Below are 23,907 nucleotides of genomic sequence, written 5' to 3' on the forward strand. Positions count from 1 at the left end.
TCCTGGCTCTGCTCTCAAAAGTTACTACTGGCTTGGGGACCATATGGGGTGCCAGGGATCAAACCTGGGTCTGTCCTGGGTCAGCCACATGCAAGGCAAACACCCTACCACTGTGCTACCACTCTGGTCCCGCAGATAGTATTTTAGAAGGAGCCAAGATCTTGTATATTTAATGTGATCTTATGAGAGATTGAAGAAAAGATTACTTTAAATATATAATTTTAAAGACAAAGATTAATTGATAATATTTGTCATGACATCAATTGAGTTATGTTTCTGGTAGTATGATATGCAATATTGTAAAGAGAAATTGGGTTTTGGAATGGTAACATAAATAAAGAGTAGGAAAAAACCACTTTTGAACCAGTAGAAATTAATTTGCTTTATAGTTCAGCTTATAAATTTTCACCCCAGTTGTTAGAATATAAAACTTAAATAATTCTTTAAAAGACTACTTAATCTTTTAATCACTAATTTTTGAAATTTTCCAAAAGGTGGGGATTATAATAATAAAAAGGCATAATCACCTATTTTTATATCTTTTACTATTATAAGTCATAAATTAAATAGACAAAAATGTGAATAAAATATGTCAGTCTCACAATGTTTTGTTGTTGTTTTTTGGGTCACACCCGGCAGCGCTCAGGGGTTACTGCTGGCTCTATGCTCAGAAATAGCTCCTGGCAGGCTTGGGGAACCATATGGGATGCCGGGATTCAAACCAGTGTCTTTCTGCATGCGAGGCAAATGCCCTACCTTCATGCTATCTCTCAGGCCCCTAGTATCACAATTTTTAAGTAGATTTAGCTTTGGAATTAAATGCATTGCAACATCTGTTGTTATGAAAGTTCTCAGTGCAGTTATTTCTCTAACTGCACTCACCATTCTTTGAGGTGAGCTTCATATCTTGAGCCAATCCTTCTGTCTCTCAACTCTGGGAATTATTTCAATGTTTTTTATTTTTTTTAAAACCCATAAATCCTAAAGTGAAAAAAACTCCCTAAAATAGAACATCTGAAATTACTTGAAATATTTTCTTTCATAATACAAAACGCCCTGGGACCAGCCTCACATTTGTCACACCTATATTCCATCTCTAGCATCCCATATGGTTCCTCAATCACTGCCAGAAAGGAGTAATTTCTGAATTAAGGACCAATAATAACTCAAGCATCACCAGTATCGCCCACTCCCAAAAAGATAATTCAAAATACCGTAAGAGTTTTCTTAGATCATCACATTAACCCTCCTAAGACAATGGCAGTGGAGCTTGAATGGAGCCAAGAGAGATAAGGTTTAAAACAAAAGGTACCCCTGTAAATCCTGCATGCTACTTCTATCCAAGCAACCAAAGAAAGAAAAATAAATGGCACATCTATGATCAGAATTTCATTTGTCAAAAAAAGGTTAGCTAGCATGTCTTTAAGAGACCAACTTACATTGATAAGTTCAACCTCCCAGATTTTTTTCAACAGGTCCATTGATGTGTAGCCATTAATAAGAAAGGCTTTGGTGTAGTCACCTAGTTCAATGGAATCCAGCCATTCAGCAACAGAAGTGGGATGGTAGCCATCGTGGCCGACAGGTCTCATCTGTAATTAAGCAAACCACATTAGGATTCATTTACATTATGTACTTGGTGCACCAAAAACAGTATTTCTTGTCACTTGAAAATTTATCTGAGAGGATGCAACATATTTTTTCTGGAGAGAAAATTAAGGAAAAGATAAATACTTTGTGCATATCTCTAAAACATTAATAATTTTCATGCTGAATTAGCTTTCAAAATATGCACTGAGAAATTTCCAATTTAGTTGTTGAATTACTCCATATTTGAGAAAATGAAATATGTCTAGCTTCTATTGCAGACATTATTGGCATTCTGTTGGATGGAATTTAAAATGATGTTAGTTGAGCTGTATCAAATTTAATGCTGAAGGCAGACGTCTCTGCACTCCCTAAATGTAGATGTTAATTCACATATGCACAACATCAAAGCATGTGAAAATACTGCATGACTCAGACATTCAAAGCAATCCATACTTAGCATGACATGTGCTGGAGCTACTGCAAACATGCTGTAAAAACATACTGCTGTATTAACCCAGAAAAGAAGAGGAAGAGGCTTTAGGGCTGTTTATAGATCATGTATTTCGCATAGACTCTACACAGCATGTTAGACATGATTAGAGAACTTGCTGGCAGACATGTTCCTATTTTTTGTCAGCTGTATGTGGAGAATTGTTTTTTTTGGGGACAAAGAAGTGTGACAGCAACATAATGTTTAAATTGGAGTGTGGAAGAAATCTCAGTAAGTGAAACTTATGGGTTTAAATTTTTGCAAGGGTCAGAGGATAGTTTAAGGGTCTGGAAAGCAAGCTTTACATGCAGGAGGTCCAAGTCTGATCCCCAGTACCACATGATCTCCAAACACCACAAGGCATAACCTGTATGCACCAAGCCAGAAGTAGCCCCTGTGAACGGCTTGTTGTGGTTCTCAAAATAAAACAAATAATAAAATAAATTGTAAAATAAAATAACAATTTGTATGGACTAGTCTAATCCTTTAACTTTTATTTGAAATTTTAGTTGAATGTGATTCATGGTTTCAGAAATAAGTCACAGCAATGCCTACTGTTTGTGCTTGCACTGCATCACCAATCTCTAATTTCAAAGTTTTTATTTTATTTTTTTAGGTGAACACATTCAGTGGTGCTTGCTGAGTGTGCTCAAGAAACATGCAGTGTTGGTGATAAATCTAGGCCTTCCACATAAGCTCAGGTTCTTTTATCTATCTGGCTCCTCTGACTTCAGTATTAAGGATTGAAGCACCCTCTCCACTCCTGCCTTCCCCCACTGGGTACCATCCTTCAGTGCAATATAGATGGAAGCAAATCTGGGAAAATTATAACATAATTTTTTTCTCTTTCTTCAGATTCAAGAAGATAAATATTAATGGAAATCTATATGATTTGGGAGCAGAAGAAAGAACAGTCTTGCTATCAGGGATTCAGATTTTATTTTAGTTTTTATTTTTTTGGTTTTTGGACCACACCCGGTGATGCTCAAGGGTTGCTCCTGGCTATGCACTCAGAAATAACTCCTGGCTTGGGAGACCATATGGGGCACTGGGGATCGGACCTAGGTCCGGCCCCTTTATTTTATTTAATTATTTTTAATAATATCTTTATTTAAGCACCTTGATTACAGACATAATTGTAGTTGGGTATCATTCATATAAAGAACACCCCACTCACCAGTGTACCATTCCCACCACCAATACCCCAATGTCCCTCCCCAGCCTGTATTTGAGATAGGCTTTCTACTTCTCTCACTAGGGATTCAGATTTTAATCTTAAATAAATTATCATTTATGATTAGTTACTTTTTTTTAAAACTTCTTCTCTTTCCTATTTTTCCACTCCTCAATCTATTTTCCATTTGGAGGCTAAAATATCCTCTTTATTAAAATTAAAAATTTACTGACTTAACATTAAGTTTAGTACTATATGAATTTTAGGAATATATCTCCACACTGTTATAAATGTCTTTTTTAAAGTTACAGTATAATTATTTGCATTAAAGTCTGAAATGCATCAGATTTTTGCATTTCACTTTTATGTTGTAGTTAATGTTTAGTCACTGACTTAACTAATTTATTATTACATAATGGTTACAAATGCAGCCCATGTCTCAAGGTTTGCAAAATGAAGCTTAATGATTGTTTAATCTAACAGTATGTTAAATATGTATATTATTGTAGACTGGAACCAGAGCAGAGGCTCAAAGATAGTTAAGTATATTTATATTCAATAAATATCTAAAAACATATAGGGGCTTAGTAAAAGCATTTGGTACTCTCCTACTCTGAACAATCATTCCAATCTCAGGAATTTCCTTGGCTATTCCACTTGACCAAGGAAGATCAGAGGAGAAAGAAAAGAAAGAAAGAATAAAGAAAGGAAGAAAAAGAAGGAAGGAAGGAAGAAAGATAAATAGAGAAAGAAATAAAAAGAAAGAGGTTGGAGAGATAGCACAGCAGTAGGGCATTTGCCTTGCACACAGCCAATTCAGGACAAATGGTGGTTGGAATCCTGGCATCCCATGTGGTCCCCAGAGCCTGCCAAGAGCGATTTCTGAGCACAGAGCCAGGAGAAACCCCTGAGCGTAACCGGGTGTGATCCGCCCAAAAAGGCAAAAAAAAAAAAAAAAAAAAAAAAAAAGGAAAGAAAAGAAAGAAAGAAGGAAAAGAGAAAGAAAAGAGAAAGAAGAAAGAACAACCCATATGGTAGTTGAAATGAACAGGCTGGTATGGAGGTGTCGTGCTGAATTTAAGAAGTTGACCATGCTAACAGTTCTTCTGAGAAGAAGTGTAGGAAATCTGGAATGGTGTCAGGTGATATATACCAAAAATTTTTCTGTGGGTGCCAACAGGTCACCCTAAACACTCACGCACATTACTTTTTTAAGTGCAATCAGTGACCAACAACATCCAACTTTTTGAAGTTCAGTATCAGTAGAAAGAAGTTTGCCTGGGTCCAGTGGCAAGAACACTTGCCTTGCACATGGCCAACCCATTTCATTTCCAGCACTGCATATGGTCTCCAGAGTCTATGAGGAGTGATCTCTGAGTAGAGTGAGGAGTAAACCCTAAACATCACCAGGTATGGCTCCAAATCCACTACCACCTCTCCTCCAAATTTGTCTTTCTTATCCTCCCTGCCAGTCTTAGTGCCAGGGAATTTGAACTGAGAAACAAGTACCAGTGCCTTGGGAAGAAGACTTAAACTTGGGGTTTGGGGGTCGAAGAAACTGGACTTTTAAATAATTTGGAATTGAACTTTCAATAATTAAAAAAACTAGATGTTATTAAACACATCTTAGATAGCGTTAAAATAAAGCAAAGAGAAATCAATGTCAGAAAAAAAGATAATCCTATCTAAATGTACACTGCTCAGATATCTGGTTTTTGGGAGACCAGACTAACATTACTTAATCAGGAGGTAAATGTTATGTGGGAGGTTGAAAGATGGAAGCACTGTAGAGAGCAAATGAGAAAAGAACCTGGAATCTGAATGCTGATATGTGCAGGGAAAATTTTCAATAATTTCATCAGTGTCCATTCTGACAACTTGTGTGGATGTGAACAAAGCCATTAAGAGTCTCTACTTTTCTTCTTCATTAAGAGAAATTCTAACTCTTAATTTAAAAATATGTGACTAGATAATGATAATAATAATATATGAATAATAATGTATGAAGGCTCTGCCTATCTGTTGAGAGAAAGCCATTAGAGCCAGATGAAGTTACAAAATTAATTTGACATACTCTTAATGATATGCAGAATGGTTACTGTGTTGCACAATAATTATTTCCAAACTAACTCTACCATCTGCTTCTTCAATTCTGTTCCTACTGCCATTGCCCTGGTATCTACCAAAATGAACACAATGTTCGTTCATTTAACTTTTCACCTTTGGTCCAGCTTTTCTGCCTCTTGGTAAAACATTCTGTCCCATGCCAGCATTCTCAGACAATTAACACCAGGTAGAAATGTATATCTTTTTCAATCTAATCTCCCATCACCATAATGCATGATTATAACACATGATATACAAGTGTATATCCAATAATTATGTCAAGTTGCTAGCTGTTACATAATAAACTGTAAGACATATTCCTATCATTGCTACAATCATTTTCCAGGCTTGGCATAGTCTTGTATCTATTTATAAAATTCTTCTTCTTGAGCACTAAGACATACATTTCCAGCTATGTGTAGGATAACTCACCTACATGTACTATAAGCTATTACTAGCACAAGGCTCATAAATTGGCCTTCTCTTGATTTTTCCCTCTCCCTAATCGGGAATTAGTGCCATATTGCTCTCAGGATGCCTAGGAATCATCTTACAGTGTCCAGTTTCACCCTTGTATCTAATTAGGACAATAAGTTCTATAAATTTGACTTGCTAAATGTATCTCACTTGAGTCTCCACTTTCTTAAAAATGAACTTTGTACACTAACGAAAATATCACTCCAAGATTAGATGATTTGGGTCTGTAAGTTGCCTACAACAATACTTTAACATTTATTTTAAATATTTTTTAATTTTTTGAGAAATACTGATTTAGAATAGTAAGAATTCTTTATTTTCTACTTGAAGCATATTGCACTAGTCTCCCCGTTGTTTCAAGGACTTGTCACCATCACCATATCCTGACAATAAAGGCTCTGCACTAACTCTCAATTTCTTCCTTCTCCACTATCCAAAATTAGACTTGTGCTTATTTTAAAATGGTATAAAATTTAATTCCTTGGTTATTACTTGTCAACTTCAAATAAAACTATTTTTTCTCTCTTCTCTTTTCCTGCTTCCCTTGCTCCCGTCTTTTCCCATCATGTTCAGAATGGTTTATGTAGATTGTTTATTAATCACCACCCCTTCCCTTTCTAGTTATTTCTTAAAAATAAATTAATAAGATTATTCAAGTAGATTGAATTGCTATTTCCAATTCTTAACTCTCTTCCTGCATGAAAGTCTTGCTTCTGAGTTCTTTGGAGAAGAATATGTATTGTATCCTTCTGTAGCTAGAGTTATTTTTCTACCAAACCAGTGTTGGCCATGTACTTTGCTTGGCTAATGGAACATGACAGTGTGGCAGTTTATAGAAGAAGTGCCTGTACTTCTCTGCTTTATTTGTGCTTTCATGATCTGACACTTGTCAGGAGAACAACACAGGCTGAATAATTGTATAACTGCTGGTCCTAGAAAAAGATGAAGACTCATGGAACAAACCTAAATGGAACTTAAAGCTTGGTGACTGTCTACCTTAGCTCAGTGGGGCTAACGAAGGTTAGTTGAACCATACACCTGGGAGTGACACAGAAGAATGGACATACATTTTATTGCTTGCAAGTCAAAAATATTTTGAGATATAGGAATAAACAAATGGGTTGCTATTTCAAAATTAAAGCATATTACAAAGTATTTAAATCAACCACAGTTCTCTAGAGAAATTAAACCATTAAGTGAGGGAGAAAGGTAGGCTAGGAGTTGTGGGGAGGGATACTGTGATAGAGTGCTGGGTGTTTAAAGGCATGCTCAAAACCCTATCATTAACAGTATTATAAATTATTACACCTAAAATAAAAAAGTTAAAATAAAATAAAACCAACAGTGTAAGGTGCATGTGTGCACACATATGCATGATTGTGTATGCATGTGTTTATGTATGCATGTGTATGTGCTTGTGCATGCATGAGCCTAATATCTACAAGAAAAGCTTGGGGCCAGCAAGGTGGCTCTAAAGGTAAGGTGTCTGCCTTGCCAGCGCTAGCCAAGGAAGGACCGCAGTTCGATCCCCCGGCATCCTATATGGTCCCCCCAAGCCAGGGCCAATTTCTAAGCGCTTAGCCAGGAGTAACCCCTGAGCATCAAACGGGTGTGGCCCGAAAAACAAACAAACAAACAAACAAAAAAACAAAAAAAAAGAAAGAAAGAAAAGCTGGAAACTTAAAGAAGAACTGGTTGCAACACAAACCCAAATGTAATCTAGGGGTACAATTCTTTCCTCTTTGACGATCTTTCAAGGCTTGCAGCTGCCTGGATAAATCCTTCCACCTTATGCAGAAAAATTGGCCTTGCTAAAGCTACCAGTTTAAATATTAATTCATTTAAAAAGTACCTTCATCATGACATCTCAAAACAATCTGGGTACCGCAGCCTAGCCAAGTTGATACATAACCTATACCAGCATTTTTCAACCACTGTGTTGTGGCCACTAGTGTGCCATAAGATATTATCTGGTGTGCCATGGGAAAAATTCCAATTTCATCCATAACATGAGGCTTCGGTTCACAAATAGACCAGTCATTAGATTATTTTATAATAAAGTAATTATAAAATAATTTCTTTGTGTTTATTTGATTCCTATTCAAGAGAATTACTTTGTATATAGTCAATATAGTCACAGAGTTAATTTTTTTTAACATTTTCTAATGGTGGGGTGCCTCATGATTTTTTTTTTATAAAAAAAATGTGCCTTTGCACAAAAAGGTTGAAAAACACTTACCTACACTGTTTAATATGAGTCATTTTACTATGGTTCCTATTTCCCAATTTCTGTACTTTTGCTCATGCTATTTGCCCTGCTCCTTGAGACATTCTCTCCCTCTGTTTTCAGATTACCTCTTTGCTGAAGTCTTCTCTAATGTTACACTCACCCCCATGTCAAATGAATCAGCTCTCTTCACTCCTGGTTAATTTCTGTTTGATCTTCAGGAAATTCTATTACAGTATGTTAAGATCTGCACTGTCTAGTGTCAAATGTAAGTATATATGAGGTCCTTAGTAAAGTCACACCTAGTACTTCATATTGTATGCTGAATGTTGTTTAAATTAAGTGATTTAATGAGCACATGAAGACAAATGCCTAATTGTAGTGCATGGCATCTATTCCTTGGGGTTTATAATTATATTTTCTACTACATATTATAAAAGGCATTTTTATGGACTAACTATAACAGTTATTACTACTTATTTATGTATCTATATTAAATTTGAGGCCACACTCAGCAATATCTGGGGTCTATTTCATGATCTTTGCTCAATGATCATTCCTGGCAGCCACACCAGGGTTGGCCACATGCAAAGGACTCCTGTCTTGTATTCTAGCTCATTTTTATAACTTTACTTTTAAACTAAAATTTAAAAATAAGAGCTAATTCTAGGTTGATATAGTATGTTTGATGTATTGCAGAACATGCTGTGCTTTGCTTCTGTAGCTCAGTAAAGGAAAAGGCTTATTGTTTTAATGTTTTATTTGGTCTCCCCAGCAGTATTCAGAAGGCTGAGGACCCCTTCCAGTGACACTTGGCAAAGTGGGATTAATGATTAAAGGCCAGGAATGAGCAATGTTCTGCTACTTAAGCCCAGAGACACAGGGGTTATATTGGGTAGTGCTAGGAGGTATGTGCAGAGCTGGGGTCCATGTCTGACATATACTGCTGAATTCTGAACATCTCCCAGCTTTAGCCCAGTGTTCTGGACTCAGTATGAACTATCAGTTAACTGATTTACAATGAAATATGCTCTACACCAGCTGTGTGACTAGGCCAAGTTTTTTAATGCCTCTCCTAGCTTCAATGTTGTCATCTATGAACAGCAGCAGTTGGGTCAAGGAAGACAAAGTTCCTTTATAATACTGAAACCTTATAATTCCATGATTTGAAAACTAAGAGCAAATGAGCATCAGATTTATTTATCCAGAAAAGCAAACAAAACAAAAAAACTAAGCCTAAAGGTAAAGCTTAAAAAACAAAGAAAGAGCATAGCTAGGCCAACTAAACTACAGTTGGTTGTCAGTTATACTCTCAGATGAGTCAGCAAACCCACAACTAACAGTGTCACCATTAAAAATAGCAATAATAGAGGGGTAAATTTGGGAGAGGGAGAGAAAGAGTAGAGAAAAAGGGAGAGAGAAGAAGAGAGAATGAGAGTGTTCTGCCAAGTTGGTAGTTGGGCAGAGCTTGCATGGGTCTTGGGCACATGCTGCCATCTGAGAGGCTAGTGTGGGCAGGCAATGGGCAGTGACTCCAAGGTAACAGAATTCCCATCAGAAAAATCTAAGCCCCAAAGTCTGAACCAAACTGGATGGAAATTGGAGATAGTCATAAAGGCAACTACAGTCCTGGGAAAATGTAGATATAGTAATATTTTTACCAAACTCCTTCAGTGTTGTTCTTCGTGCTCCTTTAGTGAACCCAAATGGCCTTTTCTGCAGGAGTCTCTTAAACCAAACTATCCCCAGAGAGGGACTCAGTTCATACTGTGGCAACATTATGGCAACCAAAGACTATTGAGTGAGGAAAGCGATCTTTGGAGTCCTGGGTGTCTAAAGGAGCCAGCATAGCAGCCAGAAAGCCCACACTTTGAGTTTGCCTTTCAAATTTCACAACAGTAACCCATATTTTAAGTGTCCACATAGAGGAAAAGAGAATATATGTTTATTTTTCTTTTTTCTTTAATTTTTTTTTTTGATGAGGGCTCTAATATCAAATCCTGGAAACTTACGGGTTTCTTAGCCAACTAGGCTAAAAGTTTAATGCAAGAGACTGTGGTTATGGTGATACTCAGGCACAGAAGTGATAGGAATTATCTGGGCCACCCCAGTGGCTTAGGGCATTTCCAGTTCTGCACTTGGCAATGCTCAGGAGACCAGGGAATGGAATCTGGGTCAGGAGCCTAATAAACATGTACCCTAACTACTGTTCTATCTCCTGGCACCATCAAAAGCTTTCTTTGATTTGAAATAAAATGTTTGGGAGCTAGTAACCTAGAAAACTTTTACAAGACTACGTGTTTTATTTTACTTTAATGCTGCATTTTATTTGCTCCAGCATAGGTTCTGTCACATATATAGAAATTAAAAGGTATTTTCTCTTCTGATATTATTAGTTATTATTGTTGGTCTCATTATATCTCTTAACCTTGCTTTGTTCAGCCAAGGATAAAACCCTATTAAAATGGCGGAGCCACAAATTTTCAGTTAAAACTAGAGAATGGCAACAATAATAATAGGAAAAACAAATTAAAAGAGGCAAATAATATTATAGTATAGTACATTTGGAATTAAAACTTATAAATCATCTTCAATGCAACAAATTATTAAGCAAGTATTATCCTATTGGTATAGCACTTAGACCAAGAGAATAAAGAATCAGAAAGAGGACAAAGACAGATTAGACAATTTTATGTCAAAAAGTGTCATAAAATTGAGACCTTTTGTTGTCCACTAAAAATCATCCTTTTTTCCTCCACAGAAATGGTGCTTAAATTAAACTTGTGCTTGCCCTTATAGAAACAAGATGCACCAGCTTTTTTTCTTTTGCTGCTCTGAGAATGCCTTTGAGTCAAGTAACATGTAGATCACTTTCAACTTAACAGTTTGCACTTTCTTGCCCTAGAATAATTTTCCTCCCTCCAGTTTGGTTTTTCTATGAGCTAGGTATCATGCTTGCAGCCTAATTTTGATCACAGAGGCAAAAAAAAATCCAGGAGTCTGGGAAATGTTTCTCAAATCTTAAAGTGCATAGAAACCATAGGGAATCTTGCTAACATGCCGATTTCAGAAGTTCAGGGGAATGCAGGAAGGACCTGAGATTCTAAATTTCTAAGAATCTTCCTGCTGATTCTAATATTGTTAGTTTGTAGGTCATATTTAGGGGACTAAGTCTTTAGAAGATGACATAACAGTAGAAGATCAGCAAAGACCTTCCAGAAATTCCATAGGGCTGAGCCAATTTGTGAAATTAGAATGCTTGCTTCAGGACTGTTACATGGTATAAATTCTTTATTAATTTGTCCATTTACCTATTTTTCTACTAAATTTCTTGGATTTTGGACAATAACAAAGGAGTGCTCAGGGGGAAAGGAGTCATTAATGGCAGTACTCATGAAATATTCAGTGCCAGGAATACAACTTGGAACTCTTTCATGCAAAACATATATACTAGTCCTTTCAGTCACCTTCCCAGTTATTTTGGGGAAGGGGAGAGACACCTGGCAGTGCTCAGTGGACCATGTGGTAAGAGGGATTAAACCTCTGGCACTTTGAGATATGTTCTTGGCCCTTGTTCTATTTTTATCTATTTATTTTTAATTTGGGGCAGTACTTAGGGCTTATACCTCACTCTGTGCTTGGGGATCACTCTCCCAGTTACTTTAGGGGATCATATGGTGTGCTCAGGATCAAACCTACTTGAGTTGGCTACATGCAATGCATATGACTTTTCCACTGCACTATCACTCTGACCCCATTGTCCTATTTTTTAAACCACTATATTCTAGAGAATCTAGAATTGCCTTAGCAATTCTCTGTTTTCTCTAATACATACAGAATTAAAAATGAAAATTTTTTGGGGGGAGATCACACCCGACAGTGCTCAGGGGTTACTTCTGGGTCTATGCTCAGAAATCGCCCCTGGCAGGCTCCGGGGACCTTATGGGATGCCGGGATTCGAACCATCGTCCTTCTGCATGTAAGGCAAACACCCTACTTCCATGCTATCTCTCTGGCCCCCAAATAGGAATTTTTTAATAGAATATTTCTAGGAAACCTTTGCTTCCATTTATCTGTGCAATCAATACCCTATTTATTGTTTTATGAAGGCAGTAACTTCTCATTTCTCTTAAGAGAAAGTTTCTTCATTGTGTGTGTTTGGTGTTTTTTTTTTTGTGTATATTTCTGTCGTTTTGTTTCACCATGTTTTTGCAACAACTATGCAATAGATGAGGAAATGGTATGGGGGGACATAAAAAATAAAATAAACTTTCACAATCTAAGTACATGGTAGTGTCATCAACTGAAAAAAGAAAATAAATAACTTAGAGAATAATGCTGAAAAAAAGAAAACAAAGTGTTCTTGGACTAAAACATTGATTCTGGAGGGGCAGGTAAATGAGTAGACCTATAACTTTGGGCATTATTACAATATAGGTGAAAGTCTTGGCTTCTCCGTTTCTTTTTTTTTCTATGACCTTGAGAATAAGTTACTCATTCTTTCAAAACATCTGTTTTATGTGGTAAATAAGAAATAAAAATAATCTCTACCTCTTAGAGCATCATGGGTAGTCTAGAAAATAATGCAAGTTAGCATAGCATAGTACTTGTCACACAGAAGCACTTAAAAATTTAAGTCATTTTTCTGCATCTTAAGATGTGTATTCCTAAATATACAGGTAGCCTCCTCCATTACTTTTCTTCAAATACCTTTTATAAACTCAGTTTTATTTGTTCTGTATATATATATATATATATATATATATGTGTGTGTGTGTGTGTGTGTGTGTGTGTGTGTGTGTGTGTGTGTGTGTGTGTATACAAACCGTATTTTCCAGCATATAAAACGACTTTTGAAACAAAAAGTCAACCTAAATTCGGGGGTCGTCTTATACCCTGAGTATATCCTGAAAAATGTTTCAATATGCCGCTAAACGAAAATTGTCTGAATATTGCCACAAAACAAATTTTCCAACTCGATCCTGCACCAATCACTGCAAGGCTACTTGAACCGCCTCTCTAACTCAGCCAATCCAAGTAAGCTTTTGATGCATACAAAGTAGACAATGTAGGGCCGGGCGTGGCGCTAAAGGTAAGGTGTCTGCCTTGCCTGCGCTAGCATTGGACGGACCGCGGTTCGATCCCCCGGTGTCCCATATGGTCCCCCAATCCAGGAGCAACTTCTGAGCGCATAGCCAGGAGTAACCCCTGAGCGTTACCGGGTGTGGCCCAAAAACCAAAAAAAAAAAAAAAAAAAAAAAAAACAAAGTAGACAATGTTCTGGACCTGAATCTACACTGTAAAAAGCCTGCTCAGATTGGCCAGAGTCAGAGAGGAAGTCTATTACAGTATAACCTTTGAACCTTTGCTTGTTGTGATTGGCTCACTGTGGTACATACAGTTGCAGCACAGAAACATTCTGTCTGATACAGCGAATGTAGGCCTAAACCTATGTTTTAACTGCAAAATTAGGGGTCGTCTTATATGCCCAGTCATCTTATACACCAGAAAATATGGTATATTCTTTATTCTCACCAGTTTTGGTGCTGCTTGGTATAAAAAAAAAACAAACAAGAAAACGTCTTGCCTGGGATAAAAGCTCAGATTTAAACCAGACCACAGACTGTGTAGCCTGTCATCCTTACCCAGAAAAACACCAGCAATACAATATGACACCATACGCTTTTGTACAGGCACAGTAAAAATGGGGAAACCATAGACACAGAAACAAGATCTTATCTTCTAGGGATAAGAACTCACACTTTTTATAACACAAGTATGCCTCCCATCCTGAACATGTGGATACAACTCAATCTCCATAAAACTGGACAGTGTTAGTCCAATCCCAAACCCCGGATCACAGACATAGAACTGATACAGCTCCCCACAACAACACTAGGAACTAAGCTCCGTTGGGCGATTTCTAACATCCCTCTGGCACCAATTTGTGCCAATTCTAATATGACAACGAGGACAAGGAGAAAATTACAACTTGATCTAAGACCAGATTGTCCTATCACATCACCTAATAGTAAGTGGAAATCAGAACATGTATCATCCTTTGATCTGTGCAAAAACCAAGAGCACTAACTACAGAAAACTGATTTTGACAACTGTGACAGGGCAGAACTTACCTTGGGGCCAATAAGAAAAACCTTACCAGAAAAATCTGCGAAACTACGCCTGCCCAATAAGTCCTGACAGTGAAAAATTGTGAGTGCTGCCTGTGTGTGTCTGTCTACTGTCCTGCCACATGAACCTCTTCGGAGTGGGCCAAAAAAAGGCTCCAGAAAACTCGCTCTCCCAGAGGCCCATTCTAGGGTGGAATGCCAAGGAACTGCTCCATAACGTGAAAACCGGCTATAAGCAGTACTTTGCAGAAGCCAGATCCCCTGTTTGTGACATCAGGATGGGAAAATCTACAAAACTACGCCTGCCCAAAGGGGCCCAACTGTGAAAAATTGTGAGTGATGCATGTGTGTGTCTGTCTACTGTCCTGCCACATGCAGCTCTTGGGAGTGGGCAGAAAAGAGGCTCCAGCAGAGCACGGTTGCTCTGCTTCGCTACACCACCGTACGCTCTTTCTATGGAAAGAACACCATCTCAACAAGAAGAAAAAAAATCACACTAAGAACTGTGCTGTATCACTGAAGCCCAGCATTTCTCTCTGGACTGTCTTCTCTGCTGCATGCTCGGGCCTAAGATTTGATCCTGTGTGAGGCTTCATCCACGGAGGACTCCCCTCCTTTGGAGACAAGTCGACCCATCCAGAAAGGGCGAAGCCAGAGGAGTGTGGCTGCCTACATCATTTAGACAATGAATACCACCACAACACATAGAAAAACCCACAATACAAGTGTGACAATGGGAAACAACACAGGCCAGCATCAGACATAGAGAATGAAGATGACAATTCTGATGACCAGATAATGACCAACCAACTAATCAACCTCTCAGATAAGGACTTTAGACAAGAAATATGGAAGATGCTCAAAGAACTCAAAGAAACCATGGATCGAGTTGAACAGAACGCTAATAAAACCAAGAAAATATGAAGACAGAAATCACAAAACTCCAAACTGAAGTAACATGTCAACTAACAGGCCTGAGAAAGTCAGTAAACGAGGTAAATGACAAAATGGATAACCTCTGGGACAGGGTATCAGAAGCTGAGAATAGACTTGGTGCTGTAGAAGATGAAATAAATAACAATTCATACAGCAGGAGAGATTGGAAAAAAAACTTAAAGCAAATGAACAGACAATGGAAAAATTAGTCAAAGAATGGGAACAGATGAAAATAGAAGTCTATGATAAGCTCAACAGAAACAACTTAAGAATCATTGGAGTCCCAGAGACCCAGGAAGAAAATTTCCAGGAAGGATCAACAGTCAAAAACATCATTAAAGAGAAACTTCCAGAGCTAAAGAATATATGTGATCAAATCCTGCATGCTCGAAGAGTACCAACCAAAAGAGACCCTAGAAAAAATACCTCAAGACACATCCTAGTCACAAAGACGAATCCCACAGATGAGACAGAATTCTAAAAACAGCAAGATCAAAAAGGGAAATTACATTCAAGCAAGCATCCTTGAGATTTACAGCAGACTTGTCACAAGAAACACTCAAGGTCAGAAAGCAGTGGTGGGATATTGTGACAAGACTGAATGAAATGAATGCTTCACCTAGAATACTGTACCCAGCATAACTTACTTTCTGGTTTAACGGAAGAATACATGGTTTCACAGACAAAAAACAGCTCAGAAACTTTACAGACTCAAAACTAGTCTTAAGAGAAAAACTGAAAGACAAGACTAACCAAAAGACATACCAAATTTCGATATAAAGATAGCATTAACCGGCCCCTTCCCCCAGGGACCCCTGCATGCCGGCTGGAGAGGCGTGAGTGAGTTTCTGTCTCTTTACACGGCGTTTGGACTGGCCCCTCCTCCCAGGGACCCCTGCGTGCCAGCTGGAGAGGCGTGAGTGAGTTTCTGTCCATTTGCGTGGCGTTTGGGCCGGCCCCTCCCCCCAGGGACCCCTGCGTGCCGGCTGGAGAGGGTTGAGTGACTCCCTTCCCCCAGGTGGGCGCCTAGAAAGGCAAGTTGAGCGACCCGAATAGACGGGGGAGATAGGGCCAGCCATCTGGTCTTGCAGGTGACCTAGAGCAGTCCACCCCCCTGGACCCTGGAGTGGACCAGGGACTCCCCAAGAGTGAGGACAGAGCCTGAAGGGTTGGACTGAGGTAACCCTTCAAGGGAGGCGTGAAGGGGGCGGAGCTCCATTGACTCCCACAGAAAGGAGGGGGGATTGAGAGCTAGGCTCAACAGCACCAGTAACCATTGTGGCCAGGAGTGGAACTGCACCACTGACAGAAATAAGGACCAGAAAAGGGACAAGACCCACTGCAGGAAGGCTGAACTCTAGGTAGCAAAGGGGAGGAGAAAGGGCTAGGTTCAACAAACTCACCCAACAGGCCCCTCTAGAAACACCTTCAGGAAGGGGACCAAAGCAGGGTGAAATTAGAAGCCACAGCACTCCAAAACACACCATTAAATACAAAGAATAATGCGTAAATCAAGGAGATCCCTAATTACTGGAGACACCATGACAAACCCTATCAAGTTTCCAAGTCCACCAAAACGCACAGATCCATGGGAAGAAGACCTAAAAGCGGTCATGAGGAAGGAAATGCAAGAATTACTAAAAGAAATGAAAGAAACCCTAGCAACTGAGTATAAGAAATCCATGGATGAAAGAATCAGCCAAATTAAAGAAGAAATGTCAAAGAACATGAGAGATTTCATACAAAAAGAAGTGAAGGATTTAAAAAACAAAGTAACAAGCCTTACGAGCAGAAACACAGAGTTGGTGAAGCACATCAAAGAACTCGAAGGAAAACTGCAATCAAAAAATGATAAAGAAACCAACAAAGAAATAAAAGGCAAAGCACTGGAAGGAAAAATCCAATATATAATGAACAAGGACAAAAGAAACAATCTAAGAATTGTGGGTATACCAGAAGGAGAGGAAATAGGGAAGGGGGAAGAACAGGTAGTCAGGGAGATAATAACAGAGAACTTTCCCACCCTCTGGAAAGACAATTCAGGACAAATCCAAGAAGTCAAGTGAGTCCCTAATAAAATAGACCCTAATAAATCCACACTAAGACACATAATAATCCAAATGGCAAAAAACAAAGAGAAAGAGGAACTCCTGAAAGCAGTAAGGGAGAAAAAAAACCTGAAGTACAAAGGAAAGGACATAAGAATCAAACCAGATCTCCCATTTGAAATAATTCAAGCAAGAAGACAGTGGAATGACATATTTAAACGACTGAATGAAAGAAATTTCCAACCCAGGGTCCAATACCCAGCAAAACTATCATTCATATGGGAGGGCAGACTAAAAACATTCTCAAACATGAACGAACTTGAACTATTTGTGCAAACTAATCCGACCCTAAGCGACTTACTCAGAGACGAATTACACAATCCAAACCCCCAATTGTAACAACAACCACGCCACACAATACAACTGTACAACAGTCCTCTCTATCAATAATTTCCCTAAATGTGAACGGACTAAACTCTCCAATTAAAAGACACATAGTAGAGAACTGGGTTAGGAAAAAATAAACTGGACTTCTGCTGTATGCAAGAAACACACCTACAGTTACAGGATAAGTACAGGCTAGAATAAAAGGATGGAAAGTAATTATTCAGGCCAATGGAAAACAAAAAAGAGCAGGGACAGCCATTCTTATATCAGACCAAATTGTATTCAACCTCAAGAAAGTGATCAGAGGCAAAGAGGGTCACTACTTACTGATAAGGGAACATTAGATCAAGAAACACTAACCCTGGTCAATATCTATGCACCTAATGTAGAGTCACCAAAATATGTGAGGCAACTACTGGCAAACCTGGAGAAACACATTAAGGGAATTGTGATAATAGTAGGGGACCTCAATACTCCACTATCACCACTGGACAGACCCTCCAAGCAGAAAAATAGCAAAGAAATAAGAGCTCTAAATGAAAAATTAGAAGATTTAGGGCTAATAGACTTATATAGAGCCCTCCATCCCCAGAAAGCAGAATACACATTCTTCTCAAACCCACATGGAACCTTCTCCAGAATAGACCATGTCTTAGGATACAAAGCCAACCTATATAAGACCACAAATGTAAGGATCATTAGAAGCACCCTATCAGATCACTATGCAATAGAGGTCAAAATTGACTACAAGAAGAAGCAATGGAGAAAAACTAATACCTGGAGATTAAACAACATGCTGCTCAACAACAGCTGGATCAAAGAGCAACTCAAGGAAGAAATAAAAAGATTCCTTGAGACAAATGACAATGAAGAGACTACATGTCAAAATTTATGGGACACAGCAAAAGCAGTAATTAGGGGGAAACTCATAGCAATACAGGCCTATGTCAAGAAACAGGAAAATAACAAAACCAACAGTTTAAAAGATCACCTCAATGAATTGGAACAACAGCAACAGAGAAATCCAACCACAACCAGAAGGCAAGAAATAATAAAAACCAGAGCAGAAATAAACAACATCGAAACTAAGAAAACAATACAAAAAATCAATGAGACCAAGAGTTGGTTTTTCGAAAAAAATAAACAAGATAGACAAACCATTGGCAAAACTCACCAAAAAAAGAGGGAAAACACCCAAATCACTAGGATCACAAATGAAAGGGGAGAGATTACAACAGAACCCCAAGAAATACAACATATCATGAGATCATATTATGAACAGCTATACTCAACTAGGCTAGAGAACCCAGTAGAAATCGACAGATTCTTAGACAAACACCCTCTTCCAAGACTGGAAAAGGAAGATCTAGAAAGTCTAAACAGACCAATCACTTCAGAGGAAATTGAAGATGTAATTTAAAAACTCCCTAAGAACAAATGCCCAGGCCCAGATGGATTTACAGGTGAATTCTATCAAACATTTCAAGAAGACTTATTACCACTGTTCCATAGGCTCTTCCAAACCATAGAAAAAACAGGAATCCTCCCCAACTCCTTTTATGAGGCTAATATCACACTCATTCCCAAAGAAGGCAAAGACACCACCAAAAAAGAAATCTACAGACCAATCTCACTAATGAACATAGATGCAAAGATACTCAACAAAATCTTAGCAAACCGAATCCAACACTTCATCAAAAAGATCATACATTACGACCAAGTGGGATTCATACCAGGAATGCAAGGTTGGTTCAACATATGCAAATCAATAAACATGATACATCACATAACAACATGAAAGACAAAAACCACATGACCATATCAATCGATGTCGAGAAGGCGTTTGACAAAATCCAACATCCTTTCATGTTAAAGACACTCAGCAAAATAGGGTTAGAAGGAACCTTTCTCAAGATAGTTACAGCTATCTATGAAAAGCCTACAGCCAATATTATACTTAATGGCGAGAAACTAGAAGCATTCCCACTAAGGTCAGGAACTAGGCAAGGCTGTCCACTCTCTCCACTCTTATTCAATATAACCTTAGAAGTCCTAGCAATAGCAATCCGACAAGAGAGGGGAATCAAAGAAATTCAAGTAGGGAAAGAGGAACACAAGCTAGCTCTATTTGCTGATGATATGATGATATACATCAAAAACCCTAAAGAGTCCACAGTAAAACTCCTAGAAACAATCAACCAATATAGCAAAGTGGCTGGATACAAAGTCAATACAAAAAAGACAGTAGCGTTTCTATATACAAACAATGAAATTGAGGAGAGTGAGATTAAAAATACAATCCCATTTAAGATAGTATCAAAAAATATCAAGTATCTAGGAATCAACCTTACAAGAGAAGTGAAAGATCTATACCAGGGAAACTTCAAAACACTTCAGAAAGAAATTGAAGACGATCTAAAGAAATGGAAGAACATCCCATCCTCATGGATAGGTAGAATTAACATAGTCAAAATGACTATCTTACCCAAACTTCTATATAGATTTAATGCAATCCCTATCCAAATCCAGACACAATTCTTTAAAGAAATAGAACAATCAATCACAAAATTCATCTGGAACCACAAAAGACCCAGGATAGCCAAACACATACTGAAAAACAAGAAGCTGGGAGGCATCTCCTTACCTAACTTGAAACTATACTATAAAGCCATAGTAATTAAAACAGCATGGTACTGGAACAGAGACAGGACCTCAGACCAATGGATCAGAACAGAATTCCCAGACATAAACCCCCAGATATACAGCCAACTAATATTCGATAAAAGAGGCAAGAATCTGAAATGGAACAAAGAAAGCCTATTCAACAAATGGTGTTGGCACAACTGGAAAACCACATGTACGAAAGTGAAAATCAACCCATATCTCACTCCTTATACAAAAGTCAACTCAAAATGGATCAAAGACCTTGAAATCAGACCTGAATCTACAAAGTTTATCAAGAATAAAATAGGCAGAACACTTGAAAACCTATATATCAAAAAGGTCTTTGAGAATGGAGCACCAATGGCAAGAACGTTAGCATCAAATATAAACAAATGGGACTACATCAAACTAAAAAGCTTCTGCATGGCAAAAGAAACCCTACTTAACGCAAGAAGACAGCTAACAGAATGGGAAAATATCTTTTCACTTGACATATCAGATAAAGGGCTGATATCTAGAACATACAAAGCACTCACAAAGCTGAGCCCCTCAAAACCAAATAAAGCCATAAAAAATGGGGAGATGAAATGAATAGACACTTCTCTGAGGAAGACAGAAGGATGGCCAACAAACACATGAAAACATGTTCACCTTCACTCATCATCAGGGAGATACAAATCAAGACAACAATGAGATACCACCTCACACCAGTGAGGTTGGCTCACATCAAAAATAATGGAAATAACCTTTCTTGGTGGGGATGCGGTATGAAAGGAACTCTCAACCACTGTTGGTGGGAATGCCCCCTAGTCCAACATCTATGGAGAAAATTCTGGAGAGTGCTCAAAGAACTCAGAATTGAGCTGCCATTTGACCCAGCAATTGCTCTCCTAGGCATATACCCCCAAGATGGAAGGACATTCATTCCAAAATACGTATGCACCCCACTATTTATTGCAGCACTCAGTATAATAGCCAAATCTTGGAACCAACCTCGATGTCCAACAACAGATGAATGGATCATTAAGATGTGGTACATATACACAATGGAATATTACATGGCAGTCAGAAATGATACAATCACAGACTTTGCAGCAACGTGGATGGACCTAGATCATGTTATGTTAAACGAAGTAAGTCAGAAGACAAAAGATAAACACAGAATGGTAGCACTATTCTGAAACACCTAGAACACATATTTTATACAAAACTAATTCCTAACAATCAAATAACAGGGTTCAACAGGGTAGAAACTCCGAACACTGTAATAGTCAACATATACGTGGGAGCAGTGTCCAAAATACATGAAAAAGGAACAACGCAAACTCTTGACTACACATTATACCACAAAGAAAACAGCAACAACAGAAACGGCAGCATAGAGAGAACAGTTATGTAATCAGACTTCTACAACAAAGGCCCACAATAATTCCTTAGAGTTCGTATACAGGAACACAATTATAGAACACCAAGGGAAATCATGGACTGCAATGGCAACATACCATAACACTACCTTTTAATGCCTTTATCTTACTATATTTTAAATAACCTCTCAGCTTTTCTGTCCACAGGTGCCCTTGGATACAAAGGGTGGACAAACTAAGGTGGCAACTCGGGATACCACATGGGATACCATACCTTGTTTGCACTACGAGATGGCCACGAGAAAACTCTTTAACATACACTTTATCTCTAGGTAATACCTTCATTTAGGAATTGAAGCACGTGACCAGTCAGACCACCGAAGCAGTACCTGCGATGTACAGAATTAAACTACAGGCTCTATTCTTCGAACACATTCAATCAAACCAGCACCCTCTTGCTATTCTCTCCTCTCTTCTCACTACTTTTTTTTTCTATTCTGCTCATTACTTTTTTCCCTTCCTCTTCCCCTTTTCTCTCTAAGGTATTTTCTCTTTTCTATCCCTTCATACCCTTCCCATTTACCTTCCCCTTTCTCCCCTCCGGAAATCCAACTATCCCTTCACCCCTCAATCCCATCCAGATCTCCCACCATATTAAAACTCTTCACCCTCAGTCCTTATTCTATTAGGCATCAAGATCGACCTCCTACCCAACGAAACAGTACCCAGCACCCAGGCGAGAGGACACCCAGATAAAACCACACCTCGTCTCCTGAAAGAAAAGACAGCCAACTCCCCTGTGGACTCATGCTGCGAGGCCCTCCCTATCAACTCCCCTAACGCGGACTGTTCCTTGAAACCGGGCCTAGGTCCAAAAGTATCCCCAATGCAAGAACTCTTCCAAGACCTCCCTGCCACAAATTTTTACCAATCTGAAGAAGGTCAGGGGGTGTGTTAGGAAGAAGCCTGGGAACCCACACACCAGAAGAAAAACCCAAAAGACAATGGGAAAAACTGTACTTCCAACATAGGCATAAGACCTGTAATACACCACCTCTTTACCTGCTCTCCCCCAAATGTAAGGTAGTCCTCTGCACCACTTTGGTCCCTTAAAAACTTAGCTAATCATTTTATTTCTTTTTTTTTGTTTATTTGTTTTTCTTTTTTTATTTTTTAAATTTATTTATTTATCTTTTTTAAATGTTTGTCCTACATACATATTTGTGAGCACATACATTTTTAATTCCTTTTTTTTTCTTTTTTTCTCTTTGTTTTTGGGTATGTGACCTGTTTCTGTTATCCCATCAGTCCACCCACAAATACACAGACATTATAATGTAGCACCACTTCCCCCTGCAAAGGCACACTAAGTAAAGGGGAAATCTTACATATAAAAAAAAGAGCTCTTATCTACTAGAGATAGGAACTCATAGTTGTTTACAATATAGGGATATCTCCTGCCTTGAAAATATGTCATGTGGAATCAACTTAGACCTCAGGTGATTAGATACCATTCATCCAGCCTTGAACCCTTGATCCCCGACATAGAAACGGCACAGCTCTTCACAACAGCTGCAGGAAACAAACTCCATCTGGGACAGCCTTAATACGGCGAGACCAACAACAAGGCCCAGCTCTAACATGATATCCTGACAACGAGGAAAATGCGAACATCTTGACCTTAGAGCAGATTAGCCTACCTTACCAACTAACATCAAGACAAAACCAGAAGTCTTGGAACCCTTTGGTAGGTCCAAAAGCCAAGATCGGGATTTAAAGATGACTGCCTGCTAGAACCATGACCAGACTGTATACATCTTGGGACCAATAAAAAAGCCCTAGTTTAGGGTTTGAACTATGACCTGCAAAATAATCATGATCCTTAGTCCCAAAGGTCCGGCAGAGACAATTGTAACGTAATGGGGCTTTTGGAAGCACAAAGAAAGACGCTATCCTAGGTGCCACCCTAGGTTCAGTGCAAAGACCAAGATCACCAACCACAGAAGATGGATTAAAATGACACTGAGGTAACAGAACCTCTAGAACCACAAAGACTGACTTCATCATAAGTCCCACCTCAGGATCTGTGCAGATACTGAGACCTCTAAACACAGAGCAGAAGTTTTCCACACACCAAAAAAAGAAAAAAAAAAAAAAAACACCACCGGGAAAGTAAAGGATCCTGAGCAAAGTCTAGAGTTGATCCCATGACAGTATGCTCCAAGGACGGAGAAACCCCATATCCCTTAGGCCAAGTGAATTCCTTTTCGAATGACCCCAATATTTACTGTGCCAGGGCAGGAGGGAAAAAAC

At 38.6% G+C, this 23,907-nt stretch overlaps 1 protein-coding gene across 1 annotated transcript in view; it reads right to left on the bottom strand.

The window, feature by feature from the left end:
- ANKS1B (ankyrin repeat and sterile alpha motif domain containing 1B) overlaps nt 1–23,907 on the bottom strand; it is a 1,587,094-nt gene that overhangs the window by 392,311 nt on the left and 1,170,876 nt on the right. The window contains 1 exon segment of the mRNA XM_049782864.1: nt 1,440–1,592. Coding sequence (XP_049638821.1) covers nt 1,440–1,592 — 153 coding nt within the window.

This window comes from Suncus etruscus, chromosome 11, assembly GCF_024139225.1.
Source record: "Suncus etruscus isolate mSunEtr1 chromosome 11, mSunEtr1.pri.cur, whole genome shotgun sequence".
NCBI lineage: Eukaryota > Metazoa > Chordata > Mammalia > Eulipotyphla > Soricidae > Suncus > Suncus etruscus.